The sequence below is a fragment of the Kwoniella newhampshirensis genome, chromosome 8 (assembly GCF_039105145.1).
Source record: "Kwoniella newhampshirensis strain CBS 13917 chromosome 8, whole genome shotgun sequence".
NCBI classification, from domain to species: domain Eukaryota; kingdom Fungi; phylum Basidiomycota; class Tremellomycetes; order Tremellales; family Cryptococcaceae; genus Kwoniella; species Kwoniella newhampshirensis.
The window spans coordinates 889616-906567 of NC_089962.1; the positions used below are offsets into that span (position 1 = coordinate 889616).

At 49.9% G+C, this 16952-nt stretch overlaps 8 protein-coding genes across 8 annotated transcripts; 6 read left to right on the forward strand and 2 right to left on the reverse strand.

Annotated features, from left to right (window-relative positions):
* Positions 1–96: 96 nt before the first annotated feature.
* On the reverse strand, positions 97–1122 carry IAR55_004522 (uncharacterized protein; the record flags this gene model as incomplete). Its single annotated transcript, XM_066947620.1, has 1 exon — positions 97–1122. The coding sequence occupies one exon, from the start codon at positions 1120–1122 to the stop codon at positions 97–99; it is 1026 nt and encodes a 341-aa protein (XP_066802034.1).
* A 511-nt stretch (positions 1123–1633) lies between these two features.
* IAR55_004523 (mitochondrial 37S ribosomal protein mS35) lies at positions 1634–2724 on the forward strand (the record flags this gene model as incomplete). The annotated part of the gene is made up of 3 exons (XM_066947621.1): positions 1634–1904; positions 2017–2360; positions 2485–2724. The coding sequence occupies 3 exons, from the start codon at positions 1634–1636 to the stop codon at positions 2722–2724; spliced, it is 855 nt and encodes a 284-aa protein (XP_066802035.1).
* A 669-nt stretch (positions 2725–3393) lies between these two features.
* Positions 3394–8327, forward strand: IAR55_004524 (uncharacterized protein; the record flags this gene model as incomplete). Its single annotated transcript, XM_066947622.1, has 13 exons — positions 3394–4467; positions 4547–4659; positions 4727–4871; positions 4934–5150; positions 5223–5662; positions 5815–5849; positions 6119–6345; positions 6411–6661; positions 6734–7232; positions 7280–7355; positions 7415–7807; positions 7862–8051; positions 8112–8327. The coding sequence occupies 13 exons, from the start codon at positions 3394–3396 to the stop codon at positions 8325–8327; spliced, it is 3876 nt and encodes a 1291-aa protein (XP_066802036.1).
* A 957-nt stretch (positions 8328–9284) lies between these two features.
* On the forward strand, positions 9285–9999 carry IAR55_004525 (uncharacterized protein; the record flags this gene model as incomplete). The annotated part of the gene is made up of 2 exons (XM_066947623.1): positions 9285–9905; positions 9964–9999. 2 exons carry the CDS (start codon positions 9285–9287, stop codon positions 9997–9999), a joined length of 657 nt encoding a protein of 218 aa, XP_066802037.1.
* A 39-nt stretch (positions 10000–10038) lies between these two features.
* IAR55_004526 (uncharacterized protein) lies at positions 10039–11476 on the forward strand (the record flags this gene model as incomplete). Its single annotated transcript, XM_066947624.1, has 10 exons — positions 10039–10067; positions 10125–10263; positions 10319–10457; positions 10515–10900; positions 10948–10992; positions 11044–11105; positions 11153–11240; positions 11293–11307; positions 11367–11407; positions 11464–11476. The coding sequence occupies 10 exons, from the start codon at positions 10039–10041 to the stop codon at positions 11474–11476; spliced, it is 957 nt and encodes a 318-aa protein (XP_066802038.1).
* A 64-nt stretch (positions 11477–11540) lies between these two features.
* On the forward strand, positions 11541–13497 carry IAR55_004527 (uncharacterized protein; the record flags this gene model as incomplete). The annotated part of the gene is made up of 8 exons (XM_066947625.1): positions 11541–11813; positions 11859–11922; positions 11982–12155; positions 12206–12272; positions 12322–12756; positions 12808–13000; positions 13062–13372; positions 13431–13497. The coding sequence occupies 8 exons, from the start codon at positions 11541–11543 to the stop codon at positions 13495–13497; spliced, it is 1584 nt and encodes a 527-aa protein (XP_066802039.1).
* Positions 13498–13659: 162 nt separating this feature from the next.
* On the reverse strand, positions 13660–15437 carry IAR55_004528 (uncharacterized protein; the record flags this gene model as incomplete). Its single annotated transcript, XM_066947626.1, has 10 exons — positions 13660–13935; positions 14006–14058; positions 14136–14197; positions 14274–14337; positions 14421–14644; positions 14718–14782; positions 14855–14969; positions 15050–15116; positions 15173–15246; positions 15346–15437. 10 exons carry the CDS (start codon positions 15435–15437, stop codon positions 13660–13662), a joined length of 1092 nt encoding a protein of 363 aa, XP_066802040.1.
* A 416-nt stretch (positions 15438–15853) lies between these two features.
* Positions 15854–16728, forward strand: IAR55_004529 (uncharacterized protein; the record flags this gene model as incomplete). Its single annotated transcript, XM_066947627.1, has 4 exons — positions 15854–15872; positions 16170–16354; positions 16501–16557; positions 16660–16728. The coding sequence occupies 4 exons, from the start codon at positions 15854–15856 to the stop codon at positions 16726–16728; spliced, it is 330 nt and encodes a 109-aa protein (XP_066802041.1).
* Positions 16729–16952: the final 224 nt, after the last annotated feature.

Consider the following 16952-nt stretch of genomic DNA (forward strand, 5'->3'; position numbering starts at 1 on the left):
TCATGGCGAAAAACTCACCTAAGGCAGTCGATCGTAAAGTACCAGTCTTATTATCCTCGTTCTCCCAAGCACAGGTCCGTACTTATCTGTTCATCCTCATGATATCCCTCCATTACCACAGTTGTGGCTCACTCCAGTGCCTTCATCGATGATTGCATCATCTCTGCCATTATCGAGCTCATCATCTTCATCGTCCGAGAAAAGACATTCGATGTCGGTGGTGGTGACCGATGCTTCCCGCATGCAAATGCTGGTCATTAATGTTCCCTCATCGACTCCGTCGTTGACTCCATCGTTAGCGGGATCGGACGCTGCCTCTCCCTTCTCCACCTCGTTCTCCAAATTTGCCGGGGCCGTATCGAAGCCTGCTACATGGCCAAAGTCATGATCTACGCCTTCACTGATGATCTCGGCATTGACTCCTTCGTCTCTTCCACCATCTTCCACCTCTATGGAGACAATCACGTTTCCAACCTGTCGCACTCTCATATCCATCTTCCTTTTCATGCTCCCGTCCATCACAACATCCTCAACGGCACCTGTAGCTTCCTCCATCACAACAATATCCGTCAGGTCCACGATCGTAACCCTACCGTCTTTCAACTTCTCCAGGCTCGTCCGGCGACTTTCTGCCCTTGTAATCTTCCTCCTCTCTATCTCTTTCCGTTCTTCGATTTTCCTTCTCTTCTCTCTCCGTTCCTTCCTCAGTATTGCTATTTCCTCCCGAAGAACAGGCTCTACTAAAGCCATCTCCAAGGTCTCGGACCGTATTGGGAAAGGTTCGACCGTCCGCATGATGAGGGTCTCCGAAGGTATTTTCAGTGATATCGGTGTGATAAGAGGGGATGTCGTGGCTCTGTATGTCTCGAGTAAATCGAAGAAGGAAGGTTTAGGATTGGCAGTTGATCCGGGAGTTTGTGGTGGTGAGGGGAGGTGTTGGGTATACTGTCGAACAGTGGGTTGAGTACAGTCTATTAACTCTATCTGGTCATCTTCCTCCCCTCGGATGGTTGGGACTTGAGTCCATGATTTCGAGCATTTCGATGGGAAAGGTAACGGCGGATCGATCGGGGAGGAAGGAGGTTGCTGGTTTGGCGAAAGAGAGGAAGGCAGAGACAGCATGGTGTTGAGGAGAGGGTGAAACGCTCTTATAAAAGCAGCCTAGCTTCTCACGTCAGCATTCCTTGCGACCCTAGCCACGAACATTCGGCTCAAGCGAATATCACTGGCGTTGTGCTACTGAGTCATAACGTCTTGCACCGACCAGCAATGATTGGAGCACAGGAAGGAGAAGATGTGTGAGTGCAAGTGGGAACAGCCTCGAACTGAGAGACTAGGTAGGTACTCGGTCGTTTCTTTTCTCGTGAAGATTTCTGTACTTTGAGAAGCATGATGGAGGCCTGCCCAAAGGATGTTGCGTTTCATGATGTTGGTGGACAGCGGACGACAGATAGGTGGACAAGAAGTGGACAAACAAGGTGGAGGCTCGAGCGTCTCGGGCCTAACATGCTCTGCCAGAATAGGCCCGCGTTCTTTTGGCTACGCTCGAAATGTTCCTCTTCGACTTTTCAGTCTATCCAAGCACCATCTATTCTACATCAATCATTGAAAACGGACTCGTAGATCATACACAATGGCTCTTCCCACACCGGCACGAGCTCTACGAGCACTCCCCTCCTCAAATTCAGCTCGAAGAACATTCACTTCCTCTACCATCGCTTACGCTGGCAAATCTCGATCAGATACTGGAGGTTCAGACACGAGAATGCGACCATGGTCTGTGATGCATACTCCCAAGTTCGGGTTCGACGACGCTACGAGTCTGGGATGGATGAGGATGTTCAGGATCCAGGAAGGGGAGGGGCTGGTCAGGAAGATTGAGGAAGATAGGGAAGCTTTGCGAGGTGGGTGTGAAATCTCGCCTCCGATCTCCAGTATTTTTCCACCTGCATTGAATTCTGTGTTTTCGGACTGCTTTGAAGGATCTCTCATGCGACGCTGACATGATATATCTAGCCGCAAACAAAACACAGTTCAAACCACCTACATCCTCCATACGACTCACATCCACCATAGACCTATCTTCCCCCTCATCGAAATTCCACACGAAATCCGTACTCCTCGTCCCTGTCTCCTCATTACCACTACCGAACGAAAAAGCTGTCCACCGACTGAAACTCCTCGCAGGTCCTCGATGGACACCTGGGCGTCCTGGGAGAGAGGAGTTCCTTTCCGAGAGTGATGAGGCGGGTGAGGGGAAGGAGGGCTGGGTGAAGATCTCAGAAGAGAGATTTGCGAATGCGAGTCAGAACAGAAGATCTGTTTCGGATATCTTGGATAGGTTGGTAGAGGCTGCAAACGTGAGTTGTGTTCCTCGCTATATGTATACTACGATCGGGCAACCTTTCTTGTTCCCTAAAGCTGTCCTTTGCGAGGCAATTGTATTTGTGATGCTCACACTGATTCCAATTTTTGTTGCTATAGGATCCAAACTCTCCCTTGCCCGCCGACACACCTTTAGACACCCGTCATCTCCTAGCTAGACATAGGAAGAAACGATCGCGACAGAACCCTTTTTCGTGGTCTGCGCAACAAACGTTCCTACCTCGTCATGAGGTCGTAGGTGGAGTGAGGGGATTCCCAGCAGAGTGGTTACCCGAAGAAGTGAGGTCGAAGGCGATTGGTGAGCAAGCACTAAAGGAGGCGAAGAAAGCGGTAGCATGATAGAGCTTGTATGCCGTCGTTTACAAAGCTTGTATAGCTTTCCTCTGTGTATTTGCAGTAACCTTCAATTCCTGTATGAAGCGCATTCAAGGTTACCTGATCCCCGATCCCCGCTTTTGATTGACATCTCTCGCAGGTGTCGACATCTCTCTTCAAGTGCACCACTGTGGTCGGTCGACGGATGTATGCCTCTGATCTTTAAACAGCGGGAAGCTTTAAAGTTTGCTGCCATCATGTGGTGACATACGCACTCCAGTTACTGCAGTGGCAGAACTCCACGATGTCGCGAAGCGGATCCGAATAAGATCGGGTTCTCATCGATCATTGTCGCAACACTGACTGCTGGTCAGGCGCATTTCAGTGAGTGGGAAAAGTAGCTGCATGGAGAACGATGTCCGGAAGATTGCAACCTCGACGTACTTTCGTGTGCGCCACAGACAAACGGGATACTGAACCACTCACTGGCATTCATCTTCTTACCTACCATCATTTGGTGTGTGAGAAAATTCCAACTCATAAATAGACAGGTATATGCTCTCAACCTTTCTTACTTATGTTCAGTATCCAATCATTGTGTCTTAGCAACAGTCAACACTTCATAGTCCTTATCGACCGATGCGCAACAACCTGACACTCTCGCTACTGTGACCTACGCCCCCAGCTCCGATCATGGCTGCTCCCAACACCTCGCCAAATCTGACAACCATGATCACCGGCGAGTCCGAATTGGATCAGAAAACCACTCCCTCCGATCAGACGCCGAGTGAACGAGTGTTCATCTGGAAGAGATGGTCCATCAAACGAAAGGACAAACCACGTATCTCTATCACTCAGATATTTGGTCTCGACAGACGAGCAAAGAAGAAATACATTCAACAACAACAAGGTCCGGTCAGACCCACTACTCCGCCGCCGGTTGACAGCTTCGAGTGTCAGAACGAAGAGGACAGTCCAGAATCCGGAATCACTGCAGTGTTTTCTTCCAATAACGGTGACCATGATCTGAGCCGAAAGACCGGTGCCAGTAATGGTACGAGTTACTCATCGGGGAACCAAGCGAAACAAGATATCAGTCAAGACGACTCACCTGTCTCTGTACTACCTGCTCTACCGCAGACCGCACAGGTCTCGTCTGAAACGGTTCGGAGCCTCCCTCACGATGGCGAGGTCGAAACTTCGGCTGTGGTGCTCGGACAGACGATAGAAGCAATAAAAAACGGACGATCAGGAACTGAGGCCGATGCAGTTGACACTGCAAATTTCTCTCCTATTCTTCCCGTCGAGCCAAGTGAAGCATCTCACGCTACGTGTTCCGACATCGGATCATCCAGTAAAGAACAATCTCCAAGACCAATCGCCATGACTTCCGAAACTTCAACGGGACCAACCTCACCCAACACGGTTGATGGCTTTACGACTCCAGTACAGCCGCCTGTGCAAGCGACACGGAGCCCCGATAACAGCCTGATAGTCCCCCCAACAGCTGATTTGACGACGGCCGTGTCACGATCTCAGACCTCTATCCGTGCGCTGTTCCGTCCCGGACCCACCGACGAGCATTTAGAAAGCATCAACAGGCGGATCCGCCAGATCGAAAGACTCGAGCTCGGGTGGGATGGAATGAGCGAGATTCTCGGTGCCGTGGATGTTGCCGCTCCAGCCGTGCCGTTCGTTTGGGTTATCGGGCAAATACTGGGTCGAGTCAAACAGGTGTATGTCAACCAGTCGGCTGCTTTTGAAGTGGTACGTACGGGCATCTCCTAGTGAAGGATTGCATCACTCACAGGTCGGACTAATACCTGGGGATTGCCGTCTACGATAGCTCGAAATGATAGTCGGTTATGCCGAACTTGTCTTTGGCTCTGTGGAAGATATTCGAAAGCGCGGCGAAGGGCTACCCAAGGGGGTGAAGCAATGTCTAGTTTATCTCTATGGGTAAGCGGATACCATATGACAATCGATTATGCGTCCGATATGAATGGCTAACTACACCGCATTGTAGTGATCTAAGGAAATGTGAAAGTTGTTTCATTTCCAGTATACCCGCCGAATTCGATCTCTGGACCGACTTCTGCCACGCAAGAAAACGCGGGGAAGCCATATCTAAAGCGAAGGATGATCTTATTAAAGCCAAAGAAAATTATCGTGTGAGCCGCCATGTTGACCAGAAAAAACCTGTCCGGTGATACGATGTCTTATCATGTCGCAGGAGAGGATAAGGTTGGCCCAATCGTCATCTCAGTGGCACATTGCTGGGGTGCAGGCCAGGCAGGCTCAAGAACAGGCAAAACAGGGCCGGATGCTCGAACAGATTCAGAATCAGCTGCGGAACGATGAAAGGGAATGGGACGTAGGTACGAGACAAGATGCACAATATTCGCGAAATGTCTGTCGCTTGTCACCAGAGCAGTTTCGAGAGGTCGTCGGTGAGTGGAGCCCTTGTCAATTTACGTGTGATTTTACGACTTTGAACTGACATGTCGTGCGTTGGGCGGTAGCTGGCAAGACCACGGAAGAATTGTTGCTTTTTTTGCGCCATGTCAGCTTCGAATTGTCCGACAGGCAATCAAGGTCGTCAGCATTGACGCATACAGCAACCGTCACCACTTTCCCCGCAATTGATCCAATAGTCAACTTCTACTTGTCTAGTCCGAAGTTCGAATCGAGTATGATTCCTTATGACAAGGGAAAACACAGAGAAGCAATGGCGGTCATGACCGCCACGGCTGCGATGGATACTGGATCAGGGAATACTTCATTTGCATTCGGATTCGATCAGCATCGCTTTGCACAGCCAGTCACGTCTTCTTCCTTCCTGGTAATGACCTTGTCGGTCTCCGACTACGCAAGCGAACACGGAGGAGAGGACGACCAAAATGGTACCGATGAGACCAAACATCTTGAGGAGGAGATTGACTTCCTGCAGCGAGTTCAACAAGTGAGTTCCACTTTGATACAAAGTGAGAAGTTCCTGATCTGGCTTTCTTGCAATGGAAAGGAACTGCGCAAAATGATCGAAGAACAGGTGAATACGTCCGATTTGATCGTTCACCGGATCACGCTGACCTCAGCAATCGTCCGATCAATCAGGAACTCAAGGACCGTGCTCAGGTCGAGACCTTGGAGTAAGTGGTTCTGACAAGATCGACGAGATATCGAGTGCCACAGTGATTGATAACCGTCGACCAAAAGGGCTTCCGACGATACCAAACCAGCCGCATCTGTGCATACTGAAATCCCAGCAGTAGGTTGACCCGGCATGCCTCGCGACTGCTTCTTGTGCTCAAAGACATAGCAGGACGTTATCGCCGACTTCGAGCTCTTTCGAACCGATGTGTTGAAGTTCGTTTCAATGTGTAAAGATGTAGGGTTTAAGCTGACATCGTCAGCGTAGGGACGTGCGCAACGCTAATGTCACCGCGAGAACGTACAAAGCTATGTGGAGAAACCGAGAAGTGTGTGTCAAGGAAGTGGATGGGATGAGTGATGAAGCCTTTGCAAGGCAACGAGATGCGTGGAAAGCAGCAGCGGATAGTTGTCCCAGAGTACTGCCGCTTCTGGGTAGCTCTGGAACTGGAAAGCTCAGACCGAAAGGAAACAGATTTTTTGTGACCCCATTCAGTAAGCTCGACCCATACACTCGCATATGCGTAGGAGCGCGATGCGTAGGCTAATCTCGGCGTCAGTTGAAAATGGCAACTTCGAGCAGTATCTTGCGAGTGAGCGAGGAAAATCAGTGAACGTTTTCGAATTGGTTCGAGATCTCGCCCAGGTCATGGCAGATCTGCACGCACAGAAGATATCACACGATAACCTACACTGGACCAATCTCCTCATCGATGACGACGGTCGGGTTCTCTTGACTGAACCCTATAATTTCGGAGTCGAAGGATCGGGTTCGGGAGACGTGAAGGCCTTTGGCCAAATGCTATCAAAGGTAGATCACGCCGACCTCGTCGACGACGCTCACATCTCTGTGCTTTGCTGATGGCTATTCCTTTAACTTCAGATCAATGATAAAATCGGAGTTCCTGATTCGGTTGAGGATCCGTCGCACTACTTGCGTCACCTCCTACGGAAAACCAAAGAGACGGTGTTCAGACGAAAATTGGGGATACTCATCTCTGACTGTACCGATTACATTGGATTTGCCGCCCCCACCTTTCAGCAGATATTGAGCGAACTAGATGAACTCTCTCAGGTCTTGATGCCTCCGATATCAAAAGTACCGCTCTCGGATCTGTCAGTTGCCGAATTTTCGACCATGAATCGGGCATTACGTGATCTTCTCTCTAGCAGGGCCGATTCGAACAAAACAGCGGTCGAAATCCCTGCTTCAACTGTCGGTCTGCACACGTACGAATTGTACAAAAAAGGGGTATACAATCCCTCACTCCCCGGGTTTCAGTCATCAGATGCGACTGCAGTCGATCCCAGCCCAGATCCTAGGTATTATCAACCCTTGAAAGACTTGGTCGATCCCCCGAGCCCTTCCATATATACCAATTGTAAGTCGGGTCATGGGACAATCAATCTTATGCTGACCGCGCCTTAGCATTGAGAACCTACGATAATTTCAAGAGCATATCTGAACGAGATTCGAGGCTTCAGCCGTTGAAAGATCTGGATAGGTATGAACAGGTCTTTCCCTTCAGCTAGAGTATATTAGCTGAGACCATTCATCCGCCAGTTATATTCGCTCATCACGATCCGCATCTCATCCTGATGTACCCATGTCCAAAGTCCGTCCTGACTCTTACACCCAAGGGAAACGAATCAAATCTGAATCGGCCTATCGCGAATTTTTCCGGTGGGGATCTCTGGATGACCGTTTCAACCTGCCACTGTGGTCTCCTGCCACTGTCAGGCCAGGCGACATTGGTTATGTGAAAAAGGGGGAATTTGTCTCGATCGGTAATATGCTTGAAAAGATCTTTGAGGGCAGCGGTCCACCTGTTACCCAGAGATCAAATATGAGGTCATCGACCGGCTCTCTCTGGTGTCGAGTGGTATCTCGGAACGGTACCAGTACCCCCAAAAATCGGCTAGCCGGACCTTTACGCTCAGTACAAAGCTTGACGAGGTGAGTCCAACCAAAGGTCTCCAAGGTCGAGTGTCTTAATCAATTCCGTTGTAGAAAATTCAACACCCAACCTGTCTTGGTGTCTTTGTTTCCCGATTCCCCTCAATCGGTTGAACTGGTAGCCGCCAACGCCAAGATGGAAATCATCAAAGATATCTCGAGAATGACACAATTCTTCCAAGAGAACGCGGTCGATATCGTGAGGAATGAAGCTGAGGGTATTTCCAAGTCGGACCTTTTACTTGTAAGCTTCGATATGACGAGATATGTTTCCTCCTGGTTATTGACCGTGCTTGAACTGTAGGTTGTGGGGACTGTCACTGCAACTGATTGGGCCATGGCCGTATGTGAATTTCGTAATCACGCCAAGTTGCGTTTCAACATCCATCCTCGAGACCAGCGATACTCCTTCGATGCTTGGGGATCTTGGAGTCTCGAGACGGATCTCGACACAAAATATCACTCAACACCATACCATTACGATGTTAAAGTGTCTGAGCCGGAAGAACCCCGAAAGTAGGTTTTCAGCTTCCATCCGTATTGCCTTGGGGCCAAATTGATCTCGACTATCTTGTGATAGAGCCGTCATTCTGTCGGTACTCCGGTGGCCTGCGGATGAAGTAAGACCGGGATTCTGGAGACCGGACGTTCATTTCGGGAGCCAATGAACAGGAAGGAATATTCACTGTAAGCAAACATCGATGTAACGGTAATTCCAGGTTGGCTTGTATTGTGTATATATCATGACAGGATGTGAAACAGTTATTGGTTCTCTTGATATTCATGATATGATACAACACCGACACATTTGCATGACTATCCAGGTCTGAACCTACCCGCTGACGGATGTAGACATTGGGTTTGGCTTGAGACCAACGGTTGGAAGCCGATGAGCGATGTCGAGCTTCGATCGCAATGTGGCACAAGCGGAGAATAGCGTACTGTATGCTGGTCCCCTGTCAGAAGAGTGAGTCCGGTCATGCGCTTTGACGATACACAACTCAAAGGAACCCCAGGTATGCCAAGCAAAAGATATGCACTGCTTTGCAATGTTTTCTATCCTCTTCTCGCATACATGTCGAGCTTTGGAATTGACTATGTACGACGATTATATTGATCAGTTGAGTCAACTGCCACCTCCTTTCACCTCTCTGCGTCATCATTTTGGCTACTGGATTGGTGAGTGAGCTGGTATATAAGGAGGCAGACTGTCATCTCTTTTCAACTTTGTCACTTCTTTCCTTTCCAACGAGGGTACAAGCTAACCTCGCAACGTGTATACTGACAGACCTTTTCACACCGCATGGTTGTCCGCCGTCTTTCTACCCTATCCTCCCTTGCCAGGCATCACACGTGTGCAAGTAGTTTCATACCCTACTTGCGTGTCGCCACACCTTCATCACACACCGCATGACTGGAAGAATAAACACTTGATCCCATTCACTCGCAGCTGCTCACTTGTGGGGTGTCCTTCCCCATGACTTCTCCTCCCCCACTCCCTCCGAAAGATTCTAAATCCCCATTCGGTATCAGTGGTCAGACCAGTTCCAGAATTTCTCTCGGTAGCCACCAGTCCAAATCAACTTCTCCGGGTGATTTCGGCAGTACGAAAGAGAGCGGCGGGAACAAAGTGAAGGACTTCTTCTCCGGTCTGAAAACAGAAGTTAGCGAAACGTCGTCTAGTGGTTTGAGGACACCAACCCCTGGGGTCAGACAACAAGACGACGATGCGAACACCGATGTCACCATTATCCCTCCTACATCTTCTTTGCCGCTCACGGAAAGAGGTAAACTCAAGGTGACGGTCAACCCGAGCGTTATTCAAGAAGCAGGAGCCGCTCCCAAAAGCGCCACCTCAATGACCAGTACCCGTTCACCACTAGTCTACGATATCGACCCGTATCGTCAAGCGGTGATCATTGCCCAAAAGAAGGTAGATCGACTAGGTACAATCACATTGGCTCTCAAGGGTATTACCGTCGGTGCCACAGCAGCATCGGCAATCTTGCCAGGCGTCAGCCTGGCCGTGTCTTTGATCGAACAGATGATGTCGTCAGCACACAAAGTGTTAGTGGGCAGAGTGGCTGCTCTACGTCTTGTAAGTACGAAATCCTGGTACTTTCAAGGCCGTCATGAGTGCTGATGCTCGTCGGCAGGTTGAAAGATCGGCCGCAGTCCTGGAGGCAGTTTAACAGGCTGTCATCGATAATAAGGGTAACATGTCTCCAATCATGCAGGACAACATCAACAACCTTCTTCTGTGAGCATTGAAGGGTTGCGCTCCACAATACGAGCGGCACCACTCACGCTTTGACAGCAATCTCCACCAGAGCAATAGTCTTCTCTTAAAGTTGTCCGAACGATCTTTCCTCAAATTATATCTTCACTCGGACGAGAGCTCTAGGCAAATTGCACAAGCCACTGAGAATCTGGAGGATTACGTCAAGATTTTCTCAGTACGCCTGTCAATGTCAGAGCATATATTGTTGCTGACCTATGATTTTTACATAGCTGCAAGCTCAAATCTCTGTTGCGGCCTGGGAAGAACAATCAAGGCTTGATCATGAAAGCGATATGATGATTCTTTTGCAGAAGCTTGACGAGGCTCGAGAGAGCGACCAAAAGATGTTGGAAGCTTTGGCGTTGAAGAGTGAGTCTGCGCACTGGCAGAATACTGTAGGCTGCTACATCCTGACGATTATTGAAGGCGAAGCTCAGCAAGAGGCTATCAAAACACTTCAACGCACTCTCGACCAAATGCTCACCATACAAGAAAAAGAATACAACACCCATCATCCCATGCCTCCTGTCACAGGCACCTGGGAGCCGACAGCTTACATGGACGCAGAGGTGTTTAAAATCAACACTGCCAATTTACCGACCGAGAACTGCCTCAAAGTGGAGCCTGAGGTATCAGCAATGTCACCAGTGTCATCAGTGGTAAGCCCCAAGGCTGTGGTAGAACCATCCGGTAGTGAACGAGACCCCGGTCGCCGACCTGAATTGCTCCTTCTGGGATCGGTATGGGATGCTGGCATGAAGTCACCGGGAGAGAGGGGTCCACACCAGGAGTTTTTCGAGAAGGCGCTTGATGTAAGTTGACACAACTTGTAAGCGCTTCTTAACTGAAATCAACACAGGTGCTTCGTCGTACTAGCAACGGTAGTGAAGCAGATCTACCAGACGTAAGTAATGCTTCAGTCCCATAGTGCTATCAAAGCTGATCGGCGCTACAGTGGACCATCACGAATCTCGAGATTTCGCATGAGGAAAAAATTAGTCATGAGGAGCGCATCAAGTGAGTTTTGAGTGTCCTTTTCCATGCCGATAATGACTGGTCCGAAGTTCCGGATACTTCGCAACGATCTGGCGTGGTCGATGGCAAGGCATGGAAGTGGCGATCAAAGAGCTCACTCCTATGGCAGACCGAGAAGTAAGTATTCAGACCCCAATCATCGATTTTGGTGGCTCATGCTTTGCAATAGTTATTCAAAACGGAGGTGAACGTATGGAGAAGGCTCAAAAGCGAGCACGTTCTCAAGTTCCTTGGTGCTTCTAGTACAACTGCTGCACCTCCTTGGTTCCTCGTCAGTCCATAAAGTGAGCACAGGTCAGAAAGAACATGTGTGCGATGAGCTGCTTACTCGAACAAACAGTGAAAAACGGTAATATCTTGACTTACCTTCAGACACCTGGAGGGAAGGTATGCGACAAAATGGCGCTCATCCACGAAATGGCTCAAGGGATGGAGTATCTTCACTCACGAGACATCATCCACGGTGACTTCAAAGCTGCCAACGTACTCGTCACTGACGAAGGTCACGCCATCATTTGCGATTTTGGGTTGAGTCAATTGAAGCTGGACTTCACGACCAAATCGCAGACCGCTGCAGACAAGCCAACCCCGATAGCTGGGACCATGCGATGGCAGAGTCCTGAACGGCTCGCAGGAGGAGTTCTGACTCGGGAGAATGATGTTTACGCCTGGAGCATGGCGGTCTATGAGGCAAGTCTATCGGTCCACTGCCCTGACTGATGAACGATTGCTCAGGTCTTGACCGGTACTGTGCCATTCGGATATATCGACGACAGCCAAGTGCGATTGAACATCCTAAGTAATTGCAACTCGCGTCCGATAGTGACACGCAGTGTGACTGATCAGTCTGCAATGTAGACGGTGTCAGACCGGCGCGACCCGAAGATGTTCTCGATCAGTTGTGGATACTCATGAACGAGTGCTGGGCTCAAGATGCATCCCAACGACCCGCCTTTGCACTGGTCGTGCAGAACCTAGCCCAGATGTACACTTCTGCGACTGCGTGCGACAGTCAGCACGAGCAGAACACCAGTGAGCGAGATTGCGGAACCATTTCGACACCACATCTGATGGCCATTCAGTTAAATCAACGACCACGGAATCGTCGTATACGACAGCGGAAGATGACATCATCTCAATCGAGCAACAGTGAGTAACGAAGATCTTCATGGCGTATCTGATGGAGAATCAATGTCAGGGCGATGACACCTTCGACGAGAACCGCCCCGCTTATCGAAGTGGACGACGACCTGTCAAGCTCTTCGGGCTCTCTCGTCTCAATCCCCCCTCATTTGGAAAGTCAACCCTCATTCGAGTCAGACAGAGCAGAGCGCCATTATCGGCACTACCTCCAGCACGCTTTTGACGACCGACTGACCCTCCCTCTTTGGTTCCCATCGGTCATACCGCTTGGTAGTGTGGGCTATTTTCGGCACGGACAATTCGTCCACTTGATAAATGCCGGTGTTCCTCCAATCGGGGTTGAGGAGCTACCGCCTGTTCCATATTTGGATGAGTACAGTAGGCTCCAGACACAGACGATGCCTGTGAATCCACGCACTTCCGCAGTAAAAGGACTTGATATGATGGCAGCACTTACAAAGTTCATCAAACCTAGCGGAGAAACCTGGCAGTGAGGCGTCTCCCTTGATGCGTTAGTGATCAGATTCTGAAATTTTAGCAGGAAAGCCGTCAGTCGTCGATTCACGATACCCCTCAGACCAGGAATGAAGCAAGCCGCTTTGATAGTCGATGATGGGCAGTTCGAAATCTACAAATCACTCGGTCAGGCACGGGCATACTTGAGCGAGAACATCGAATGGATCGTGGCCCATTTCGGAGACCGACACCAGATCGTGAAGGAGGATGTGATCATAGTGAGCTACTTGTTTGACACATCGATCTAGCACAAGTGACTCACCAGTCGATCTCTCGAAGGTCGTTGGCACACTTACAGCTCACAACTACGCCATGGTCGTGTCTAACTTCTGCCCTCGGACGTCCCTGACCTTCAACGTGCATGCTACACCAGGGCGGATCTTGGGAGAACCCTGGGGTACATGGACTGTGAACCAGAGTCCGCCTGCTACCCACGAGAAAGCATTGAATTCTGCGATGAGACCTCGCTCAGGGTCTGCCGGAAGTCAGGCGCTGCTTGGGGAGTTTGCCGAAAGACAAGCGACGACTGAGCTGTACGAGCAGGAGTTGAAATATTGCTGCAAGGTGTCAACAGTCTCTTCATCGCCTGCGTGAGTCGTCACAACATCCGGAGCCGTATTCGCAATCAGCTGATCACAGAAACGACAGGGATGCTGTTCTCCTCGCCAAGTTGCGATTTGCCCCAGGTGCAGCCGGCCCGTCACTGTACGCCTGAGATTCTACAGCGCCAAAGCTATGAATGTTCTCGGCGAAGGAGGAGAGCAAGTTCGAAAGTAAGCCACCGCTCATGCATATCAGTATCATCGTTCTGATCGTCACTAGTATCTATGTGAAATGTATCAATCAGCAGATGAACTCTCAGAAATATGCTGCGCAATCATAATCGAGCGATCCGAGCTATCAGATCCAGAGTTCCCTCAGCCCATCCGAGGTTATTATGTCCCCCTTTTTGCCCTTCCCACCAAATCACTTCTCCTCCTTTTCCTTCTCCTCGATCGAAGGATCTGACCGTTCCCCAGCCTTCATACGTGGTGGTATGTACGGAGCTCCTATAGTGAGGAGTATTGAGCGACGCAAATAGACTCAATGAATGGGAAGGGGGAATCGTTCCGTCGTTGACCGCGTGTACAAGGAGGGTCGGGGATGTGGTATTCTGCGTGAGGAAGATTTTAGGTTCTGATCTGAATATTGTTTCCACTGCTTCGAACGAGATATCGATTCACCTTTAATGCCTTCTGAGAATCGAAAGGATGGTAGAGGAAAGAATGGACGAGGCCTAGAACGTTTGACACACAATACAAGTATCAGCGAGATCCGACTTCGTCATGGCGCAACCTAGGACGGATCACTCACGCTTTGCAGATGGGAAATAATTCAGCGGTGCGAGAAGCGGTATGAATTCGAACAGCTTATAACTATAATTATGACAGAACAACCAGTCAGGTTAGCCGAGACACAGTATCTGGACCGAGAGCGAAAGTAAGAGCTCACCTTGACAGAAGCTCTGTGATGGAAGTGAAAGGAGCGATGAGGACTAAAGCTCTGGGCGATCGACCTGGTCACAACACGAGACATCAGCGATCCACACGCCACGCAACGCGATCATGAGATCACTCATCCAAACCGATCTCGACATACCTTCACTGGCCAACATCCCAGATAAAGCCGCTACTACACCCGTACCCAAACTATGTCCCACGAGGATTATCTGATCATCGCTTTCTTTCTGGGTTTTGGTGAGCGATGAAGCGAGTTTGGAGTGAACGAAACCGTATGCCGTGCGTGCATCGAGCAGCAGTCCGTGTTCGGAAGGGGTTCCGGACGAGTCTGCGAAACCTCTATAGTCTACAGCGAGAACATTACTGCGTTGTACCAATCCGAGATTAGTAAGGCTGAGAAAGAAAAGGCAGTAGGAGTGGAAGATGGGAAACACACCAGTCTAGATGATTCGAGAACCCAAGGTATTCTCTAACGCGATGAGAGGTCGCCCGGTTGCCAGCCTGAAGTAGGAAAGGCTTCAGTCTCAAGTTGATCGATCTCTCCCCGCAAACTTATAGGAATGTTGACCGTACATTACCGTGGAAATAGATGAGCGTTGGCCGATCGCTTATCGCTTGATCGAAGACTGTTTCGGGAAGGGCGCCTTCTGGCGGAAACGGTTTGAGAGAAGTGTATACCGATCTCGGCCTACATTATTCCCAGTATCAGGTCATCCACCTTTGTGATCTCAGAAGCGGAGGAGAATACTGGATCTTCCGCTCACTCACAAGACGTGCCATGCGCCAGTGGATTCCCCATCCGAAGTGTTTAGTCGCAGGTTACGCGTCTTGAACGCTACGCTTCATCAGCACCTGGATGACTGTCAGACCTGCAGTGAAGAAGACACGCACGAGCTAGACCATATTGCTGTGGATTCGAGTAGTCAGGGAAGAGAGGGAGTTGTATGTGATGCAAGAACACGAGTCTGTGGAAGGTCGTTCGCGAGTAGAGTCAGCGTACTTGATATGAGGCAAGCGATGGATATCATGCCTGTCTGTACACCCTGAGCAAAGCATTGACGTACTCGCGCTGCACCGAAGGCAAGGTGACCAAACCCAAGACCACCGCGTACAGTCCCACTGAGACCGCGACGAGATAACACGCTTTCTCCAGCATCTGTCGGACAGATAGATGATCGCGGCTTCGATGCGCAAGGAAAGCGTACACGTGGGTCCTAGCCGTCAAGACCAAGGAAGGTGTACCCACGCCAAAAGACCAGGTCGCATAGAGTGTATGAATGATGTCAACCCAAAGGTCCAAATCATGATAGTGTGGTCTCCAACCCGACGAATCAGCCTCCACCTCGGTTTGTTGTCGTTTCAGATCTCGTTATCACCGGCTCTACGGAGATTGTTGCACCGGTCGACGATGAGGGGAGGTTGGATGACCGATGAGATCAAAGCATACAAAGGTTCAATCATCCTTCCTTAGATTCGGGACCATTGTGATCTGACCGTTCCTGCGATTCTCATCACCTCCACGATATTCTACTCTTCTTCATCTGGTATCGACAACTAAACCCTCTCGACGACATGGCAGTCTACCACATCGGTGAGTGATGCGACCTTATGTGAATTTATACATCATCGAAACCCTGCCTGTTAACAGGAAGCAAAGAGTGGGACCGTACCCTCATATCCATGCATCCACTCTTCCTTCTCAGGCTTGCAATGTGCGTGTTCTATACGCCTTGCTGACGCCATGTTTCTTTCTCGCTGCGTAATTCCCCCACTGGCCCGACGGTCTACTTCGACCCAATCTACCCTTTTCTGACTATATGCGATCCGTCTGGTCACCTTTCTTTCTGTCGGAGGTCATCATCATCCTACTTTTGTCTGAACCCCACAGTGGCTTTCAAGACTTCCTCCCCCGAGACCATCCCTCAACTCACGGAGGGATTCCTCAACCTTCCGTCCGTCTGTCTTCACCCCTCGACGAAGAAATCGTATATCAAGATTGCCAAGGGCGGGAAACAGGTGTCGACAGAGGGAAAGGATCATGGGATGCAAGTCTGTTTCATCATGGAGTTCGAGGTGGGTCGAGTCTCTCACACGCTGTTTATACTTTTTCCAGACACTCGACAAAGCCGGGATATGATTTCCGAGCGATCAGTCGATCCTCGCTGTTCCATTGCAGAACAATGCTGACGTACATATCTTGGAATTTCTCATATATCTAGAGCAGGGAAGACCTCGCATACTATCTCGATGAAGATCCAGTCCACGAGCAATTCAAAGTAGGTCATCACCACTACAATGCTACTCCCATCGCCCAATCACCTACATTGCCCCTCTTGTAATCCCATCTCACGCTGACTCGCGCGCTTCACTCCTCTTAGCAAAAGGCAGGGAAGGAATATGGCGTCCTAGATGTCGTTGCGATGGACTTTGTCGAAGGAGCGTACTGATCGATCTCGGTCGGACGAGCTAGGCTCCGATACGTGGTTGAGACTGTATCGATATGACCAGCTCTCAGGTTCCGTCTGTCCACCTGTCTGATGCTGGTATGCATGAATTCAAGGCAGTATGTACGACGAGGAATCTGGCCCTATCCATCGTGTGCGTATGAGACACTTTTTACTATACGAAACTGTATATACAACTCCACTGCTCAACCTCGCGTAGCACCTTC